Genomic DNA, 22,870 nt, shown 5'->3' with positions numbered 1-22,870 from the left:
GTACATGTAACGGGTTTTCTGAACTGGCCTGACCCACCCAATCTCATATTGGCCCCTGTGGTCTAACCAGTCCCCATTACAGTGTGATGTCTGGTGGTGCACCTGTTGGCAACAGGACTCCTGAGTCTCCCGCATGATGTTGTGTTGGGGATTGCCAACCCAGACAGGCAACTGAGGTAGTGTGCTGAATCCTACCTATATCCAGTGCAGCGCCTCTACCTCATCAGGATCCCGGCGTCCGCTTGGGGATGGGTCTGATGAGGAACTCCTCTGTGGTGCTTCTCTCTGTGCAATAACTCCACACTTGCACACGAGAGTGTTGTTAATCAGGAACATCTTTATTAGTACGGTGGGCCAGCTGCCCTCCACATTGGAGTGTATTCAGCCTCCCATGTTCACCGCACTTCCCTTTGAAAGGTATCTCTTCCCTTAATTGGTGGGTTCCCTATCTCCTCTTTAGGGAGATAGTCCCTGTGCCAGGTCACTGGTCACAGTCTTATAAGCTGTCTCCTCCCAAGCCTGCACTCAGACTTGCTCCTTGTCTCATAGCTCTTACATAACACTCCAACAGCTTTTCTCTGTCTGCCTTGTGCTGCCAGACTCACAGCTCTGCATCAGACTACTGCAACAATGTTGCAGACCTCCATGTGCCTCTTACTGAACAGAGGCAGCACAACAACAGGAACTGAACTAACTTTAGACAGTGCTGTGTCTTATATCACCTAGGATGTCACTAACCGTGGACATACAGCATGTTGTCACTTCCTATGGGACATATGACACCTCATCAGGGTGTGAGGGCAAACCTCCATGATAACTGCTGGCATGCCCATAACTTACCAGGCCTTACTGTCAGCAGGCGAGATGACTGCAGCCATTTTACAGCATGGTTACATACACATTACTGGGTACCAAAGAATTTACTTGAGAATCATAGTCTGCATGTTTGACCTGATTATCACTAATGTTGTTCTATTCAATCTCCAACATTCCATATTATTTACTCTTAATACTCCCTGTATTATTTGATAAATTCCTTCTGCAAAACCCGGTGTCATGGCTTTCTTTACCTAAAATTCCTGTAAAGACAACCTCATAAGAATATTGCATACATCTAACCAAATTAGTTTGTTTTTCACAATCCATTGCTATCCACAAAGAAACTACTGTACTTTACATAAAATAATCATAAATGTCATTGTTCTGTATAATGAAATCCCTCAGTTCCAGATCTTTCGTCTTCATGCTTCTTTCTTACGTAAAAAGTTTCTTTGAAAGTAGTTCATCCGAACATTGTTCTAAATCCGGTATTGACTCATATCCTTCCTGGAGCATGGATGCTTCACATCCAAATTCTCCAATGTTAAAAGTCATCTGTAACATTAAAAAAACTAAACAGAATCGTTGTTCTTTACCTTTAACCTTTAGAACTAACTTGCACTGATCCATGTGTCCTAACATTGAAACACTTGCTTTAGGATTGGCATTAACACGTTGCATTTGCAGAACAGTTTGACCCATATTCTTAAAAATAATATAAAATCCTTCCCAACCTGCATGCCATGGGCCAGGTTTCCTGACATTTTTTTACTATAACTTTAATTGCTGGAAGAAACGTATAACTTGGATTTATCTTGGCATCCCCTTTTTCTGTGGGAGTGATGTTTTCTGCTGCAAAATATAAAAATGTAGCTAACTGAATTTGCAATACAGACAACCATTGAGTATCTGATAGAAAAACAAGTCATCTGCCTTCCAGTCATTAACCCATAAGGAGTTAACTGTGTTTTCACATTGGGTGTCGCTCGAATAGACATTAGAACTCATGGTAAATGATTAACACAGGGTTAACTATATTCTGCTAGCATCTTTTTACATTTTGATTTCAATGTCCTATTCATCCTTTCAACTATCCCAGCAGACTGTGGGTGATATATAACATGAAACCACTACTGGATCCCCAGCAGAGAACACAAATGTTAATAATAATATTGCAGAATGTCTTTAACATTTCAGAAAGGACTTTCTTGCCTGAATATTGTAATTACCAATCATAATTAATAATAACTAATATCTCTAATATGTTTAATATATCTCCCCCGAACAAATATGTATATTCTAGTATAACCATATTTATTGTAGCAAGATACAAATGTTTCCTGCAATTGTTTTTATATCTGCTGCAATCTTTTCTGCTGCTTGAAAATCGTACAGTACCTGTTCATTTACAAAAACAGTCAGTTTTCTGCCATGAGTCTCAACAGAAAAACTGTAATAACAAAAAAACTTAGAACAAAAACATCTCTAAAATCTTCCCTATAAAACAAAATAAAAATTAATTTATTCATTATTAATGAGTATTTATTTTTAATGTCAAAATACTTTTCTTTTTTTCTTAACTATTCCTTCCATATAAACCTTTGAACATAAAAACAAATTCACTTATTTGAGTACATCCTGGCCTTTGATAGCTTCCAATACACTCTACTTATCACTGTGTTAACTACCATTCTCCACTTTTTATTTTTATGCTGAGAAAAAAAAACTTTGAGTCTAAACAAAAATCTATAGACATCAGACGCCTCGAAATTTGTAAAATAAACCCTGTTCCATCTCCAGCATCTCAGTACAAATATATTTTATACCTTTATCCTGCATCAATGCAATGCCATTAGCTGTTTAATACATGTAAACATCTTTTTACTGGTGTCATTAATATAAAATATGTAAAAATCCTTAAAACAATTAATAATTCCTAAAAAAAAACAAAAAACTATATGGTAATTTTAAATTTCTACAGTGATTCTATAATCTTACTTCATTCAGTAACACATTTTTTTTAAATAATATGACAACAAAAAAACCTTTGCAAAAAATCTGGACATATTGCCAATATACAAATAAAAAAAAAACTTATATTCCATATATATATATATATATATATCTATCTCAACCCCGTTATAGCACGATCTGCTACAACACGAATCCGCATATAACGGGGTCTGAGCGTGGCTCCCGAAATGTGAAAACCTCCATTTTGCTGCGCGAGGATTTATCGGCATCTAGATCTCTCTACTCTTTGCTGTCAGCTCTCTCCTAGCATCATAGGGCTGTGTCCACGTGCTCTCCTCTCTGCAGCTGTCAGCTCTCGTGCGCCAAAATGTTAACACGGTCACATTCTGTGGCCCCCAAGGACCGTGTCATAATGGGGTTCAGCTGTGTGTATATATATATATATATATATATATATATATATATATATAAAGTAGAATTTACCAGATTGGAGTCCGGAAAAAACGAGACAGCACACAGTCTTAGTAGTTCCAATGCAGTTGTAATCAAAGTAACATGGCACCACCTCCAACGTTTCGGTACACTCAACGTGACCTTCCTCAGGGACGTGCAATAAGTGAATGCTAATCCACCACCTTATATACCCAAACAAATCAAAATTAAATCAAACTCACCCGTGTAGGGGCAACATTGCCCGCGAAACCGCGCTGCTGTGACACGCATGCAATTGCTGGAACGCATCGCCATCTTGGATTTACCAAAACCTCCCATTCAACTACGGTGGCCTCAATGGTCTGACTGTAGGCACGATCGCGCATGCGTGGACTCGTCATATCTCCCTGGGTCGTGACACGCAATGTGCTGCTGAAACGCATCGCCATATTGTTTCCTAAAGTAGTACACAGTTAACCTAGCTACGGTGGCCCGAATGGTGCATATGGCCACTATAGTGGCGGTTCGCGCATGCGCGAACATTCCCAAGGCAACTCAATGCGCAAAATGTGATATAGCGCAGGCTCTTTATTACCCATGGGCTGACCCCACTGTATGCATAACGGCACCCATATATGGACACGACCTCGAGGACCTGTATGAGGATCTGGAATTACAAATGCCCAAACTACATAAAGAAAGGCACCTGGCCGATGGGACCATTTGGGGAGGCTATGATATGTTGGCACAATAAAGCATATTAGAATGTATTTGGTTATTTGCTTAAACATATACACAAAGGGACCCGTTCCAGCACGAGAACGCATAGCACACACAGCTAACTTACAAAAACCAATTAATTAAACAACAAACATGTGAAATGATGTGTGCATCACTGTGAGGTATGTTGTTATCAATGTCCCACTATAATAAATACTATAATTACAACGACTAATATAGTCTAAAATCGAAAACAAGATACCATGTGTGGTCACACCAATCTATTCCTAAATAAAGTGACCAATGGGCTTTTAGTATATATGCCTAATGAGACAACTTGTAATTGGCAAGAGTATGTCTATCCGGAGCCAACATTCATACTGTACTCCGTATGCCAACTCTGTCCTAAAGACAGCTTATAACCGACAAGGCATATTTACACGACATGTCACATATTTAGAAGTCTCAAATACAACATGTAGTATCTACGATCTCGAAGCGGGACATCGTGAACAAACTTGATGCACACACCAACACCATAGGGTGATAAAGTGAAAATGACAATACAAGGGCACATATGGAAATAACACATTTACTACAAAACAGTAAACAATTGTTCAGCAGCACAAAATATCATAGTTTACTGTTTTGTAGTTGTGTGTTTTTGCTTGTCAATGTTCATTTCGTAATATCTCTGCATTACGTCTTCATGTGTTATTTCCATATGTGCCCTTGTATTGTCATTTTCACTTTATCACCCTATGGTGTTGGTGTGTGCATCAAGTTTGTTCACGATGTCCCGCTTCGAGATCGTAGATACTACATGTTGTATTTGAGACTTCTAAATATGTGACATGTCGTGTAAATATGCCTTGTCGGTTATAAGCTGTCTTTAGGACAGAGTTGGCTTACGGAGTACAGTATGAATGTTGGCTCCGGATAGACATACTCTTGCCAATTACAAGTTGTCTCATTAGGCATATATACTAAAAGCCCATTGGTCACTTTATTTAGGAATAGATTGGTGTGACCACACATGGTATCTTGTTTTCGATTTTAGACTATATTAGTCGTTGTAATTATAGTATTTATTATAGTGGGACATTGATAACAACATACCTCACAGTGATGCACACATCATTTCACATGTTTGTTGTTTAATTAATTGGTTTTTGTAAGTTAGCTGTGTGTGCTATGCGTTCTCGTGCTGGAACGGGTCCCTTTGTGTATATGTTTAAGCAAATAACCAAATACATTCTAATATGCTTTATTGTGCCAACATATCATAGCCTCCCCAAATGGTCCCATCGGCCAGGTGCCTTTCTTTATGTAGTTTGGGCATTTGTAATTCCAGATCCTCATACAGGTCCTCGAGGTCGTGTCCATATATGGGTGCCGTTATGCATACAGTGGGGTCAGCCCATGGGTAATAAAGAGCCTGCGCTATATCACATTTTGCGCATTGAGTTGCCTTGGGAATGTTCGCGCATGCGCGAACCGCCACTATAGTGGCCATATGCACCATTCGGGCCACCGTAGCTAGGTTAACTGTGTACTACTTTAGGAAACAATATGGCGATGCGTTTCAGCAGCACATTGCGTGTCACGACCCAGGGAGATATGACGAGTCCACGCATGCGCGATCGTGCCTACAGTCAGACCATTGAGGCCACCGTAGTTGAATGGGAGGTTTTGGTAAATCCAAGATGGCGATGCGTTCCAGCAATTGCATGCGTGTCACAGCAGCGCGGTTTCGCGGGCAATGTTGCCCATACACGGGTGAGTTTGATTTAATTTTGATTTGTTTGGGTATATAAGGTGGTGGATTAGCATTCACTTATTGCACGTCCCTGAGGAAGGTCACGTTGAGTGTACCGAAACGTTGGAGGTGGTGCCATGTTACTTTGATTACAACTGCATTGGAACTACTAAGACTGTGTGCTGTCTCGTTTTTTCCGGACTCCAATCTGGTAAATTCTACTTTTTACATGTGCATATGGGGCAAGCATCAGCATCTTACTTATGTTTACAGTGTGCCAACTGAGATGATTTTTTCATATATATATATATATATATATATATATATATATATATATATATATATATATATATATATATATATATATATATATATATATATATACACAGTGGTTGACAAATCACCAAAAAATCTACTCGCCACACAAAAAAATCTACTCGCCACCTAGTACCAAACGTGTGCTGCTTGGGCCAATATTTACTCGCCCGGGGGTTAAATCCACTCGCCCGGGGCGAGCAAATGTATAGGTTTGTCGAACACTGTATATATATATATATATTACAAGTTATATACAGTATATATATAAAAACTTGTATTCCATTTATAAATATATATTTAAATTTAAATTGCTGACTTCTCTATAACAGCAAAATAACATACTCTATTTAAAACTTTTTATTTTTAGTCCAATATTCTCTTTTATCTTCTGTTCATATAGTGTCTCACAAACCTAGGGGTACCAAAACTCATACTTAGGTCTAGTAAAAAAAAAATATTCTAGTGAGCTATGTAGTACAATAATTAAACAGAAATTCAAATCTATATTGGGAGACTGGATGCAAAAGAAACTTAAAATAATATTCCATACCTCTAATAGGTATTTCATACCCTGTGATGTCCTGTACAACACATACAATATCTTTGCACACCTGCCAATATGCAAACATTTTCTTTTAAATCCACTAATGTAATGGTTTAAAAGAATACTACAAAGGTTTATTTTAGCTCTTATTCTTCATTTGAAAATGATTAAATGTTAGAGTAACATACAAACATTTCACTCCACGACATATAATAATTACTCCTTAAACTATTTGCTGTAATCTTTCAAAAACAACAAACAAACCATTTGAAAGGATGTCCCCTTTTTCTTTCTTAGAACATAGAATTATTAGACAACCAGAAATGATAAACTTCTGATTTTGTAGCCAAATAATTACATATGATCCTAAAAAAATTATACCTGTCATTGATACCACAATCTATACTAAACAATAGTATTTCTCAACATTCTTGGTGAGAAAAACAAAAAACCTATTTAATTCTTTTTCCTGCATAAAAAAACTAATTTAATAAGAATTTCCCTTTTCATTCTTATAATAATAACTAATCTGAAAACGTTCATAATATGCATTAATTTGTTTGAAAACAGCTTTAGAATTCTACTGTAGCAAACATGTTCCATAGCTGTGAACTGCACAATTTCCTGTGTAACTTTGAATTGATTTTTCGTTCAGTATCAATCCCTATCCATCATTTTTCTTGCAATTCCTTAATATCTCTGTTAATCTCTTCTTCTGCTTTTCTTTCTAAAAAGGATACCCTTTGTACTGTTTTCCTGATACAGTTCTAGGAATTTTACAATACTGAGTTTTCAACTTAGCCTAGCCTCAAGCCGCTACCTGATTTCTTGGGCCCTACCAGTGTAAGTCCTGTTAAGTACAGGCATTGGATGGGTTAATTCCTCCAGAAGGCCTTGTTTGCTATTGCAACCTTAGATGCAGTAACTGGATCTAAAGGCGGGCCTAGCAGCAGCCAGAGTGTGTCAGCCTAGAGGAGGTACTGGCTGGGTCACATGCTGGATTGTGATGACCTGTCAGTATTAGGCTTGCCCTGTTATGGGGCAGGGTTACAAGCCCAACCCCAGGTATATATAATGGCTGTCTCCCAAAAGTGGGTGTGTCTATTTCCTCCCCTGTGGAGTGAGCAACAACAACCCTATGTCCCACAAGGGGATATAGGAGGAGCACCACAGAAGGAAACTTTGATGGGCCTCAACCCTTAAAGTAACCTTCTAGGGGAAGCAAGAAAGAAATGCACTGCTGTAACATTTACTAATGCAATAACACCATGAAACCATATGCAAGTGTGATTCACTGTCTTGGAATATGGAAAGGTGTCAGCGAGGACCATCCTCCTACCACCGGATCCTCGCTGACTGGAGGCGCTGCCAATGAATAAAGGTACCCTGTAAACCTGTCCTGATAATCCCCACACCATCGCAGAAGTGCTCAGCCCTCCTGTTACCTCACAGGTATGCACCACATCTCAGAAAAGACACTAGTAGCAGACCAGATCTCACTTAGGGTGGGGTAAAGGGGCTACACAACCCTAACACTGCACATTGCTTACAATTTAGGTAAATGTCACATATCAGGATAGGACATTTAACTATTATCATTTTTTCCTCGTGTATCAAAACCATTTTGTTCAGAAGCTCAAACTTCCTTTTATCTTTAAACATTTCAAACTTCTTCTCTTCTACTTCTTTAATTCCATCTAGGACAAACAACATATAATCATCCTAAATATTCAAAGGATTACCCCCCGAGATGTTGGTATCCAATTAATATGTGGAGGCTTTCTTTTTAAGCCAGTCCATTTTTAAACGATAATCAATATATGGACTAAAAAAACCTTTAAATTTGATTATCGTGACTACCTTCTTTCAATATGTAAGTAATGAAAAACATACCGTTACAGGGGGCCAGAAATAGAGGTGCGCATTCCTCTATATCACCCCTTTTTTTTCTCTGTATCCTTGCTTCAGAGACACCCGTCTTATTCTGCACTCATCAAGTGAAGTAACCAGGCGACATTGGGTGTTGATTTTGTCTCTGTTCTGGTCTCAGTACTTCTCATAACCATGGACGTCCTTTCTTTATCCTCACAGTTAACCACATTTTTCCTTCTGAATTGGAACTAATATCCTTGAAGTCTTTCAATTCCGGATCGGCATAGACAAAGTTGACAGCCTGGGATAAGGTTTATGGACACCCCTCTCCTTTTGGGAGACACAATAACTCTCACCTTCTCCCTTTTACCTGTTAATCCGAGCTTGCACTCTCCACCATTATGTTAGAAAAGCCTTCATGATGTAATACTCAGGAATCAGGTTCGGTTCAAAATCAGCATTCTTTTATTATTCTTCAATCCGCTTTCAGCAAAGATACAGCATAACTATATACTTCAGCTCAGTGTAAAGTATCAGAAGGTGGAAGGTAGTATCTTTATTCTATATTCAAAGTGATTCTGATACGCTCAAAACAAAGAGATATAAATCACTTATCTTTGCTAACCCCCTTTTGCTGACTCAGACATTCTTGTGTTTTAGTACCAGGCTGTATTTACTATGTACTTACAACAAATTGCCCACAGCAAACATCTGTCTAAGAACTTATCTTATCACTACTTGGTTTCAAGTTGCCCTCTGAAGTTTCAAAAATAAAAACAACTTGAAACATTTGTGGGGGAGAGCCAGGAAAGCCATCGCGGGCCGCACAGTGAGTGCGAGCGGCCCGCAGTCCAGGCGGAACCCCTGGGTTACGCGAAACACTGGTTGAGAATCACAGCGCTAAGGTAATGAAGTTGCCTGTAAATGCATTTTTCATGCATATTAATGGATATCAGCTCCGGAATCTCCCGGCATCAATCCAATGCAGGAAAAATGCATTTTTTCCCCTAAGTGCCGTCTCGCCGCTTCTCGGCAGCTTCTCCCCACCTTCTTGCCAACTTTTTCTGGCGGGACGATTTGGAGAGGAAATCTCAATCCTAGAGCGGCGATCAGCCTCGATAAGCTGATCAGGGCTGCTAGAATTGAGCGACTTTGAGAAACTGGCGTTAAGTGGCTTATCGCCGCGCGTTTGGCGATTTTTGCTCTTAAAGGGGTTTACTGAATCGCTGTATGCTTTTTTTGCGATATGCTGGCGATAAGTGGCTTATCGCTGCTTATAGCATGAGGCCCTATATCTTCCCCAGAGCTGAAAAAGTGCAAATGTGAGCTATGGTTTGGTATGCAATAGTATCCAGGTTCTGCATGTTGCTGTCTATAAATAACCATACAGGAGAAGGCTTTGAATGGAGTTATTTGCTTGACATATATTGTACAAATACATACAGTACACACGGCAGATTTAGTAAATGGTATATACACTGGTGAGGAGAGACTTTGGCATGAAAGTGTAAATATGCAAACCAGTAATAGCAAAAGAAATCACAATCTAAAATAAAAAATACATTCAAATTAACCAGGTTAATCAAAATGTATGGTCAATGAGGACTGTATGAACAAAGGAGTTTGAAGACAATAAGTAATGTTTAAAAGATTTACTACTACATTGTCACATTATATCACAATTAGGTTGTTATATGTCACAACTGCACCCCACTGGTCAGTTTCTAAGTTATAGTCGTGTGCTAGTTGCTAGCATTGATATATACATTACATACTGTAGCAACACATTTCCTAAACATCAAGACTATTACGCTGCAACACTATATGTGTGCACTGTCTGCTTCAAATATAAATGTATGTATAAATATATATATATGTATATTATATATATAAAGAAAACCTAGGACACTAAAGCCATCAGTGGTCCAAAGGGAAGGGTTTAGTAAACAAAAATCACTTTCGTGGTTGCGTGCAGAAGCTGGGGGGGTTGTTATCAACTGTGAGTCCCAGCTCAGCTGATCCATTGTTTTCACCCCAAGAAAATGCATTATCGAAGAAGAAACCTCTGTTATTAAGAAGAAACACGTGACCCAATAAAAGGTATTAAAATACATGTGCTTTGAAAAGAAATGTTCCTCCTTTTTTCACATGAATAATAAATATGATCACGCTGACAAGGTGGAATTATTTAATGCAGAGACCTAATGCATTCCTCATTAGAAATCTAAAGGTCAACTTTTCAAAATATATTTAACCAGATAATCAATTTCTTAATTAAGCTGGCTCTAAATTATTGTTAAGACAACTTGCTTGTTTGTGTTGCATAGAACAGGATAATTGTGATGCATCAGAATTGGTCAAAATTCCTCCATGACATGTATAGATAATACTGGATAACATTAGAAAGTCCATGAGTAATATGGCAATTTATCAGGTAAGGGCTAGGAGTCTAGTGGGGTCCACTTGACCCTCACAACTGAAACCCCATAACAGCACCCCCTAGTAACCAATAAGAAATAAACAGAGGCACCGGTAACCATATGAATATATGTGGGGGCACAATGGCCCTTTACCTTAGTGCTTGCAGGACTTCTAGATATCCAGGGCGTGCAGTTCATCCAGGTGAGTAGCCAGCAAGAGGAGAGGTGAAGATGTGTAGCACTGCCGCAGTTTCCAACTCCCAGTGAGACCGGAAAAAATGATAAGGTAAGCACTCAAATGAGCAACAGGTCAGGTTTTATTGCAGGGTGGTGCAGCAAAAGGGACAGCAGAGCAACACGAACGCACCTACGCGTTTCGTGCACTAGGCACTTTATCAAGGTGACAAACACATGTATTACTGCATAATTTATACTCACCTGTACTGTGCCTCGCACTGCCGGGTGTGACGTCATCATCCCGCGTCGCAAAGGGTCGCGGTGACGCGGCGTGCACAGCCATTGGCTCGGCCAGTCAGGTGGTATGCTAACACTTTCTGACTGTAAAGTGTTAGCATACCACCTGACTGGCCGAGCCAATGGCTGTGCACGCCGCGTCACCGCGACCCTTTGCGACGCGGGACGATGACGTCACACCCGGCAGTGCGAGGCACAGTACAGGTGAGTATAAATCATGCAGTAATACATGTGTTTGTCACCTTGATAAAGTGCCTAGTGCACGAAACGCGTAGGTGCGTTCGTGTTGCTCTGCTGTCCCTTTTGCTGCACCACCCTGCAATAAAACCTGACCTGTTGCTCATTTGAGTGCTTACCTTATTATTTTTTCCGGTCTCACTGGGAGTTGGAAACTGCGGCAGTGCTACACATCTTCACCTCTCCTCTTGTTTGTGTTGCCCTTAAAAGCTGGTAGTTGCTCTTGAGCTATAAACCTGGAGAACCCTAGTTTAATATACGTATTGGGGGAGCATCTGAAGTCTCGAGCTTCCCGTTCTCTTTGTTACAGCCTGTTCATTTTTGGAAAGCAGAAATTCTCTGTAGAGAGATTCTTTATGGTTCACCTGTGCACCTTACACAGCTCTGAATACCAGCTGAAGGGAAGCACCTTGAGTATTTGTCTTATGACAGCAGGTGAGACATGGGACACATTGCAAAATGCATCAGCTACTCTGGACTATGTTATTTCAAACTCACGAGACAAAATCTGGAATCTGCCATTAATTATTATTAAGTTCTAATGCTGATAAGGAGAGACAGGGCGAGCTGTGGATGGCACTGATAGATGCTGTGCTGCTGCAATCACACAGGTACAGTAGATGGATATACTTACTGTATATGCTCAGAAGGACCAACAGATGCACAGGTGCAGCATATAAGAGACAACTAGAGATGCATAGAGGGCTCAAGTTGTACCTCATACTCCTCAGTAGGCAGTGAGGCATAGCCTGAGAAAGGTGGGGTGCTAATGGCCTCTCTCAGAGGCTTCTTTATGACCTCATGGTTCATCATGTGAAGCTTCACCATATCTGTCCCATCCCTAGCATCATGCTTGGCGTCGATGGCAGCAAGTTCAGCTTTTGACAGATGGTAGATGATGCCAGCTCCAAAGGAGTCACCAACTACGTTGATAGATGTTCTCATGCGGTCCCTATGACAAGGAGGAGTAACAAATACAAACAGTCATTGAAAGGTAGGAAGAAAGTAAAGGGAAAGAACAAAGAAGGAAGGAAAGAAAATAGACTCTCACTGTTTGTAGGATAAAGGAAATTCTCTATTTTTAATCATTCGGCTTATTTAGCCTGCGCTGCGTTTTCTTTGTTACATAACCTATCCAGCTTTCCCTAAACACAAAAATGTGTTATTTACTCAGTGAGTAACATTTGACATGGCACACACTAGCATCCTTTATTTGAGCACGGTATATGTTGAGCCTCATATGTTTGTTTTTTTACATTTCATCCTGGCAGCGTATAATCTAATATCTAAAGGAATACAATACTCACAACAGCCAGTCCACTGCTATTAGAAGACTGACATCCTGAGTTGGGAGTCCCACAGCTGTTAAGATGAGTAACATAGTGACAAGGCCAGCACTGGGGATGCTGGCTGCTCCTACACTTGCCAATGTGGCTGTCAGGCTACAAGAGAAAGGAGAAGACTCATGATAAAGCTACAATATTAAGAGATCAAGCTTCAGTACATACAGTAACATCTTTTATAAAATGGAGTAACCAAATGCTTGAGCTACTGATGTTATAAGGCTATACTTTACCTCACTGTTGCTATTTGTCCTCCATCCAGGGACACTCCATTCATCTGAGCAATAAAGATGGCTGCCACTGCCTCATATAGGGCTGTGCCATCCATGTTAATGGTGGCTCCAATAGGCAGAACAAAACGAGTAACTCGTTTATCAATCTTTAGGTTCTCTTCCAAGCACCTGAAGGTCACAGGGAGGGTACCAGCACTGAAAAATTAAACACAGTAAGAATATTACTATTTTACTATTATTATTAATATTACTATTATTATTATTATTATTATTATTATTATTATTACTACTATTTAATAAACTGTGTTACTCTACAAGACTCCTTCCATGCTGGAATGCACTTTATGCCCTATTTAAATGAATGGGCAATACAGGGGAACATTTACAAAGCTGTTCTGGAAAGTGCCTTATGAAGTAGCACTGCTTAGTAAATATGGTCCTATATATCATGGTATCGTGGCTACAAAACCACCAGATTTATTCCATCACTTTTAATGGGATTTTTTATCTTATAGATCTGATGCTGTTTTGTCCCCAATTTGGTACATGTTAAATTTTGATAGGCAGCCACCTACATTTAATGGGCTAATGGGCATATGCTTAATAAGACTTGCTTTGTGCAGGATTCCCATTGCAGTGCTCAAAATGTGTGAGGTCTACTGTATATTTATTTTCTGAACTTTTTACTGCAGTGATTAGGAGTCGGACTGTGAGGAATGTTTCAAACATCTTTTGGAAGCATGATGTGGTAAAGATTCACTAGGAAGCTCAAAGATGAAGAAGAAAGGGTCACAATAATAATGTCCTACATCAGGGGTGCTCAACTCCAGTTCTCAAGAACATACAGGTCGAAGACTGAGCCACCTATGCTGAAGCTGGAATATCCATAAAACCTGACCTGTTGGGGGTCTGGATGACCTGGTGTTGAGCGCATCCCCTGTCCTACTGTACATAGTAAAGGAAAGGGATAGTACAGTATATGTTATTAATATGCATTGGTGATTGTTTGTATAATAACATTGTATCATTTTAATCTTCATCTTAATATATAAAATTGAAAGGTTGGTGCTAGCTGCGGTGAATCTGATTGGTCCTCAGCCTCTGGCCAATCAGATTGGTGGGTCTGACATCACCTAACTGCCACTCTCTTCCCCCTCGGCCACACACACACACTCTCTCTGTCCTCTCCCCCCCCAATCACACTCACCTCCCTCCCCCATCACACTCACCTCCCTCCCCGGCGCTCAGTCAACTACCTCCCCGGTGCTCACTCACCTCCCTCCCCAGCGCTCACTCACCTCTCTCTCCCCGGCGCTCAGTCACCCCCATCCCCGGTGCTCAGTCACCTCCCTCCCCGGCGCTCAGATACCTCCCTCCCCGGTGCTGTCACCTCCCTCCCCGGCGCTCACTCACCTCCCTCCCCGGCGCTCACTCACCTTCTTCCCCGGCGGGGGGACAGGCAGTGGGCAGGCTGCCTGCAGCTGCCTCGCGGCGCTGAGTGCCTAAGATGGTGGCGCCCGGAAGGACACCCTTCCTCCCTCGCAGCGCCGAGTGCCTAAGGTGGCGGCGCCCGGAAGGAGAGGTGACATATCTGTGTGTGTGTGTGTTTGTGTGTGTCACTGTGTGTGTGTCACTGTGTGTGCGTGTGTGCGTGTGTGCGCGTGTGTGCGTGTGTCAGACCCTGTAGGGTGGGGACCGGAGCTGCACATGGGGGGGGGGGGGAAGAGCCGAGAGAGAGGGGGGAACGGAGAAACATACAGGGGCAGTGGAGAGGAGGGACACAGAATATTTTAAGCAACCCCCCCTCCTGACCACTGTCCCCCCCCTCCTGACCACTGTCCCCCCCCTCCTGTCTACTGTCCCCCCCTCCTGTCCACTGTCCCCCCCTCCTGTCCACTGTCCCCCCCTCCTGTCCACTGTCCCCCCCCCTCCTGTCCACTGTCCCCCCCTCCTGTCCACTGTCCCCCCTCCTGTCCACTGTCCCCCCCCACCCCTCCTGTCCACTGTCACCCCCACCCCTCCTGTCCACTGTCCCCCCCACCCCTCCTGTCCACTGTCCCCCCCACCCCTCCTGTCCACTGTCCCCCCCCACCTGTCCACTGTCCCCCCCTCCTGTCCACTGTCCCCCCCTCCTGTCCACTGTCCCCCCCTCCTGTCCACTGTCCCCCCCTCCTGTCCCCTGTCCCCCCCTCTTGTCCACTGTGTCCCCCCCTCCTGTCCACTGTCGCCCCCCCCCCTCCTAGCGGTAAATTTAACTCACGGGCAACGCCGGGTCTCTCAGCTAGTGAACTATAATGGTGACATTACAGATTTGAGTAATGAAGTTACTTACCTAGAAGCTGTACCTAGCGCAGTAATCCAGGCCTGGAATATACCCCCATAGAACGTGTACGGGTTTTTCCTGGTAATTGAGAAAAATATGAGCGGTAAGATCATACCGCCGTGAATGACCAGCCCCACTATGACCGTGACCATGTACATTCCCAGTTGTCGAGCCACCGTCTCCAGGTCTTTGATGGCAGCAATCTTGCCACAGATCAGACACGCAATCCCTAGCGGAGAATACCTAAAGCAAGGGAAAGTACAATACAGCAAAATGAATGAAACAAAGACTGCTTTTTGCCCCTTCTGCTCTTTTTTTCTCCCCACTCTTGGTGTACTCTCTGTTTTCAGTCGATGTTCTGTAGTACAGTAGGTGTACTTGAATGAGTACATTTATTTGAGTTGGTAGATGTATTGAAATGTTAGGCTTAGTGACCCTTTGACTTTGTGAATTTAGCACATTTTGGACACGTGTAGTTTTTAGTATAATCCCACAACTGCCAAATTTCACTATATATCAGCAAAAACCAATAGCTTACTGGTGGATCAATGTTTATCCTTAATCTTGTGAATATTTTAGAAAATTCTGCAAAATGTGCGTTTTTCGTAAACTTTTGTTAAGTTTTGCTAATGCTGCAAAATGTTCAATTGGATACAAAAAGGGAAAAAACAAACTTGAAGTGAGCTTTCTTTGCTGTGCAAACTTCAAAAAAGAACAAATGTTTCAACACTCAAATATCTATAACAACCTGCACAAAGATTCACTCGCTGTTCTCAGACAACTTCACACATCTCTAGGATTTCCTGATGTGCTCCTTACCACATAATCATGCTGACCAGTCTCATAATGATTTCATTGAGGATATTAAAGAAATCAGCCATTATCTTGGCCTGCTCTCCCATCTTCCCCATTGAAATACCAAATGCAATGAAGAAGCCAATGAGACCTACAAAAAGAAACAAGAGGAAAAAGTTAATGCTGAGATACACAAGTAATTGCCTTTCCTTTCATCCTTCCCTGAAACTATTTAACGTGGATCTATTGCTTTTTTTCTGTAGAGAAAATAATATGTTTTGGGAAAAGTCCATATAAAACATGTTATATGCAATACAGTAAAATTATAGGCGTATTTCATGTGTATATGTGAAATAGCTCTTTAAAAGTGCATTCACCTGATGCTGCTCAGAATGCTCACTCAGTAATGTGTTCTATGGAGCTGTAAATGACAAACGTATTTACGGTATGTATGAAGCAGACTATGTCAATGCTAAATAAATTGTTGGGAAAAGGGAAGGGATGGTAATCAGCCTAAATACTTATAAGAATATTAATGGATAATATGCTAACACTGGGGTGCAATAGGGACAATATAACAATGGTAAACAAAACAATTGTGTGCTATAGTGGCTTATCATGCCCATATTATTATTATTATTAATATTATTATTATGATGTACCATCTATACTACTCAATGGGTACAGGGTGGGTATAGTGTGTCCGGGGAGGGTGGTTAGGCCTCCCGGGTGGGTAGCGGGGCAGGGTGGGTTAACCCCTTAATTACTGTAGCGGTTATTAACCGCTAAGGTGATTAAGGGGTTAGGCGACATTAGAATGTATTTATTATGTATGTATGCTTTCTGGCAACTGAGGACAGGGACCTTGCTGTCGAGGACATCCATCATATTGCTGTGGTAAATAGAACTGTATTTATTTACATTATTTATGCTTGCTAATGTTGTGTTTAATAATGGGCAAATAATATATTATCATATCTGGATAATAGTTATTTTGCCCATTACTGTACTGTATGTGTTTGGTAGTGGTGGTGGTGGTGGGGGGGGTGTATTTATTTAAATGCAGGACATGTTTTATTTTTTTACATACAGGGTTGGTACTTTAGGTCCCCGAGGACCCTCGGACGCCCACCGGTACCACCTGCGGATCCATGGGGGACACCTGCAGGGAAGAACTGGGGGCCCCACAGCTGTGGGGGCCCCGTGGACCTGCAGAAACCACCTGAGGGCCCCAGACACCTGTGGGGATGACCTGGGGACCCCCAGCCACTCGCAGGCCCACCCGTGGACCCCACTGTGGCACACAGCAACCTGCGAGGACCACCTGGAGTTCCATGGTGCCTAGTGGGGACCACCCGGAGACCCCCAGGCCCTGTGGGCACCCCCCTCTGGTGCACTGTGGGGCCTGCGGACACCCGTCAGGACCACCGGGGACCCCCGTCGGCCTGGGGTATTAATCCTTTGTGTAAAATAATAAATCATGATTTTATGGGGGGTATGGGGGGTGTGTTTTGTATTAGTGGGTGGGTAGTACAGTACATATTGTAATGTAATCTGCTATAGTACTGGGCATTAACCCCTTCATTGCCTTAGTGGGCATTGCATGGCCGCTAAGGTAATAAAGCTGCTTACATTTTTATTTATTGTGTGTGTGAGCAGGGGGTCTCCTGAGTTGAACAAAGTTGATTTCAGCCTCGGGGTCCCCCTACTTCCCGAGATACAGGCCCCGGTATGGGGTGCCGATATCCCTTTGCTTTGTTTAGATCCCATGTGGATTTTAATATGGGGATACCGGTACCCCATACCGGGGCCTGTAACTCGGGAAGTAGGGGGTCCCCGGGGCTGAAATCAACTTTGTTCAGCTCAGGAGACCACCTGCTCATGCACACTATGAATAAAAATAAAATGTAAGCAGCTTCATTACCTTCATGGGGTACCGGTATCCCTCTGCTTTGTTTACATCCAACGGTCACGTGACCCACAGGATTTTAGCATGGCGGGTATACCAGCACCCCATAACGGGTACTGTATCTTGGGAAGTAGGGGGTCGGCGGACCTGAAATCAATGTGGTTCACCTCCAGAGACCACTGCTACATTACTGTAATGTTAGAATTTTTATAAAACCCCTGCGATCGCTTGTGAGAGGCGCACAGTTAGAGTGACTGATTCAGCCTCTTACTGCACGTCTATTACAGAAAGGCAGACTACAGTAGGACGCCGTTACTCCGGCGGGCCATTAGTCTGCAACTGAATATCTCGGGCGGATCTCGGGAAAATCCTAAAATTCCATTTCGTGATTTCTTCGAATAACGGCCGCTGCAGCTGTAAATTGATAGCTAGCATAGTGCTTGTGTAGTAATCAGTCTGTGGCCACTACAGGTAATACAAGAGGGTTAAATGTTAGAATATAAGCTCCCTATGGATGATAATTAGATGTATCTAAATACATGGGCAGCCATAACTCCATGAGGTAAGTATAAGACAGTGTTTGTGATACACACTAACACACTTTGTCAAATCAATAACAAAGTAGCAGACTTTTCAGAGTTTTCAGAGACCTCTGAAAAAGCGTGTTGACGCGTGGTGTTGCGTGATGATGTCATGCTGCTGATAAACAGAGGTCCGTTACTTTGTTATGGATTTACACTGCAATGGCTATTATTACAACATTATAAGCAAACCTCAAAGAGGCTATAATTAGATACGGTCAAGAGCCGCCTCCAGGCTAAATACACAATTTGTGTGTCTGTACTCATCCACTCTAGGTGGTGTTTTTGTGATTTATCCTGTGACCCGACGGGGTTAATTGTTTGCAGTGCACTAGCATTGACCTTAATGTTTGTATATCTGCTGATATTGTGCCTTTGGTCTATCAGTTAAAATGATTACCATGTGTTTGTTAACTATTGCACATTGAGTTTACCTCTACAGGAGATTCATTTTGTCTACTGCCCGCTTAAGAGGGTGATTGTTCTCACTCCCTATGTGAACAGTACGTTTATACTACAAAGTTGACAGAGTGTTAATGTGTATCACAAACACTGTCTTATACTTACCTCATGGAGTTATGGCTGCCCATGTATTTAGATACATCTAATTATCATCCATAGGGAACTTATATTCTGACATCTAACCATCTTGTATTACCTGTAGTGGCCACCGACTGATTTCTACACAAGCACTATACTAGCTATCAATTTACCACTCATGACCACATACAGTAGTCACCAGTATTATGGCTATGTGCATGCTTTACATATATTTTAATACAGTATTTGAGATATTTGCACCCCTGTTTGTCTCTCCTTATGAGATGTAGTGTTCCAAGTCTGACCTAACATCTTCTTGGAGTTTTAATATCTTAATATATAAAATCGAAAGGTTGGTACTAGCTGCGGTGAATCTGATTGGTCCTCAGCCTCTGGCCAATCAGATTGGTGGCTCTGACATCACCCAATTGCCATTCTCTTCCCCCTCGGCCACACACACACACACACACACACACACACACACACACACACTCTCTCTCACCCCCCCCCATCACACTCACCTCCCTCCCCGGCGCTCACTCTCCTCCCTCCCCGGCGCTCACTCCCCTCCCTCCCCGGCACTCACTTCCCTCCCTCCCCGGTGCTCACTTCCCTCCCCGGCGCTCACTTCCCTCCCTCCCCGGCGGGGGAACAGGCAGTGGGCAGGCAGCCTCGCCGAGTGGCTAAGATGGCGGAGCCCGGAAGGATCCCCTTCCTCCTGCAGCTGCCTCGCGGCACCAAGTGCCTAAGATGGCGGCGCCCGGAAGGACTTACCTCCCCCGGCACTCACTTCCCTCCCTCCCCGGTGCTCACTTCCCTCCCTCCCCGGCGCTCACTTCCCTCCCTCCCCGGCGGGGGAACAGGCAGTGGGCAGGCAGCCTCCGGAAGGACCCCCGCTCCCCGGCGCTCAACCACTTTCCCCCACCGCCCAGAGCACGCTCTCTACGGCTCACCCCCCACACGCCGCTACCCCGGTCAACATCCCCGAGGAGCAGGAGGAGGGCGGCAGGGAGTTGCGACCGCGCAATAGCTCCTTTGTTCCACCGGGAGTCGACGGAGGCCATGAGGGGGGAGAGAACCACTGGCAGGCCGAGGAGCGCGGCATGCTGCCAGGTGAGGAAATGCAGGGGGAGGAATCCATGCCTTTGACGCCCCCCTGCCTTTGACGCCCCCCCGCCTTTGACGCCCCCCCTGCCTTTGACGCCCCCCCTGCCTTTTACGCCCCCCCCCTCCTTTTATGCCCCCCCCTGCCTTTGACACCCCCCCTGCCTTTGACGCCCCCCCAGCCTTTGACGCCCCCCCCTGCCTTTGACGCCCCCCCCCCTGCCATTGACGCCCCCCCCCTGCCTTTGACGCCCCCCCCTGCCTTTGATGCCACCCGCCCTGGCTTTATCCCCCCCTGCCTTTCACCCCCCCCAGCCTTTCACGCCCCAACCCCCCTCCCTGCCTTTCATGCCCCACCCCTCTCCCTACCTTTCACGCCCCCCGTCCCCTCCCTGCCTCCGGGCAACGCCGGGTATATCAGCTAGTTGTGTATAAATGGGAGTTGCAGACTATCTCATTTGAGGCACTTGCTACCAAGTCTGTTTTTCCAACCAAGTAGGAGATTTTTCTCCAGTATATCCCATCATACACTGTAAGGGCAGCATTTGATTATCTGCTAAATAGTTTTAATTTTATGTTTATAGTTTGTTGCCTCTGTGGATTGGCCATAGATTTGCCAACACCAATCCTACTAATAATTTTTATTTTATCACCAATTAAAGGGTTTTAAAGATTAATACCATTACACGTCACAGGGAGTGCATTCAACAGGGAACCGTTTCTTGTTTTGTTTACCTATGTCAATGCTACAGAAAGCACTGCATGCGTGTTTACTTTTTCCGCTCTTTAAAGTACACGCCAAACGTTCTCAACCCTTTTTTCCCCCCAAGTTTGATGTATTTAGAAAAGTTTCTTTGGTCACTAGATTAGTGGTAAATCAGACTATGCTATTATAAATATTGCTAGAACAGCACTGAGAAATCACACTGTAGAACAGGGGTCACCAACAGGTCACGTTCAAAGACTGAGCCATTGATTGAGCCACCGGTGCTGAAGCCGGGATATTCTGAAAACCTGACCTGTTGGTTGCCTTTGAGAAATGGAGTTGGCCGCCCCTGGTGTAGAAGTTATTAGTCTCCCAGCTACAAAACTAGTGCAAAGTGCAGGACCACATGTATCAAAGAAGAAAAATCCCATTGAAAACAGTGAGATGTGGGTCAGACATTGTTTTGCACATAATCAGCTTTGAGGATATCGTGTTAACTCAGAGAACACAACATCCATTGCTGTCTAAGTTGAAGGTATGAGGCTGATTTAATAGAGCTTTGAGCATCTGCCCCTAAGTGAGGACGGTTTTCGTCATGACAGGGGTTGACAAAATACGGCCTAGGACATTTGGTTGCAGCCATTTTGCCATGACTAGATCACCGCCGGTGTTTAGCTGCCACTCACCTCACAAAATGGGCAGCAGCTCAGTGTCCAGCGGCTGTGGCAAAGGGTTCTGGTGGCCACTTGGTCACAGCGAAATAACCATGACCAAATGTCCGGTTCTGGACAATACACAGGAGAGCGGTAATGTAGCAAGATATTGGATCTGAGATATGAGGGGAAGAGGAGTATGTAGTCTTGAAAGAGAGAGCATTTTAGAAGTAAAGGGGACTTAATGGGTAGCCAGGAGATGAGTTTCGGCAGCCGAAGGACAGAAAGATTTAGGAGATAGTGAAGTGCTTAAAAGGGAGAATGGTGAGAGGCAGCAGGACCAGACAGTAGAATGTTACAATAGTCAAGACGGGAGAGAATGAGGGCATGTGTTAGAGCAGAGGTTCACAAACTGGGGGGCGCGCCCCCCAGGGGGGTGATAGATTTGTCTGGGGGGGTACAGGTGGTTGCAGAGGTCCCAAGCTATTACCCCAGGCATTTAAATTAAATGCTGGGGGATCACATGAGGCCTCTGTAACAATAACACTCACCTGGGATTCAGACGCTGTGACGCATCTCCATGGCAATGAGGCGTCAAATGATGCCACGGGTCATGTGACGTGATATCACAGGCGTCAAATGATGCTGTGGTTCACATGACCCCAGAGCGTCATTTGACGCAGCTGCCAGGTAGGGGGGGGGGGGTGAGCTCATGAGCAGCAGACAGGGGGGTGCAGCAGGAAAGGTTTGCGCTCCCCTGTGTTAGAGTTTTAACAATCAAGTGAAAGAGGAAAGGGCATATTTTAGCAATGTTCCAGAGCAAAAAAAAATGAACAGGTTTAAAGCAGAAGACCAAGCAATATCCAACGTGTTTTTTTTAAAATAAAATCAGTTCTGTACTATGAGAAAATACTTGTACCTTTTTTTTAACAACTCTGAATTACATTTTTTATGTATTATATGTAAGAAGCCTTTTTTGTTTCTATTGCAACTATTTACAAAGTCACATCCTCTTTCTCTTCTGAAACAGGTTATGGCACACCCCTTTTTGAGCCCTGCCCTCTCTTAGCAGTGCACAAGCTCAATTGCATCTAGTGACTGTCTGGTCACATGA

General features: G+C 43.3%; 1 protein-coding gene across 2 annotated transcripts in view; it reads right to left on the bottom strand.

Moving 5' to 3' along the window:
* Nucleotides 1-11,719: 11,719 nt before the first annotated feature.
* The window catches only part of LOC142497577 (excitatory amino acid transporter 2-like), a 76,891-nt gene continuing 65,740 nt past the window's right edge, over nucleotides 11,720-22,870 (bottom strand). The window contains exons 7-11 of one of the 2 annotated variants that reach the window (XM_075605574.1): nucleotides 16,288-16,414; nucleotides 15,478-15,711; nucleotides 13,146-13,340; nucleotides 12,877-13,011; nucleotides 11,720-12,521 (exon numbers count right to left, since the gene is read on the bottom strand). In XM_075605574.1, coding sequence (XP_075461689.1) covers nucleotides 12,257-12,521; nucleotides 12,877-13,011; nucleotides 13,146-13,340; nucleotides 15,478-15,711; nucleotides 16,288-16,414 — 956 coding nt within the window. In that variant the 3' untranslated portion in view covers nucleotides 11,720-12,256. The remainder of the gene's footprint in view (nucleotides 12,522-12,876; nucleotides 13,012-13,145; nucleotides 13,341-15,477; nucleotides 15,712-16,287; nucleotides 16,415-22,870) is intronic. The other variant, XM_075605573.1, reaches the window with a different exon arrangement.

This window comes from Ascaphus truei, chromosome 6 (assembly GCF_040206685.1).
Source record: "Ascaphus truei isolate aAscTru1 chromosome 6, aAscTru1.hap1, whole genome shotgun sequence".
NCBI lineage: Eukaryota > Metazoa > Chordata > Amphibia > Anura > Ascaphidae > Ascaphus > Ascaphus truei.
This window is presented reverse-complemented; position numbering and strand designations above follow the sequence as displayed.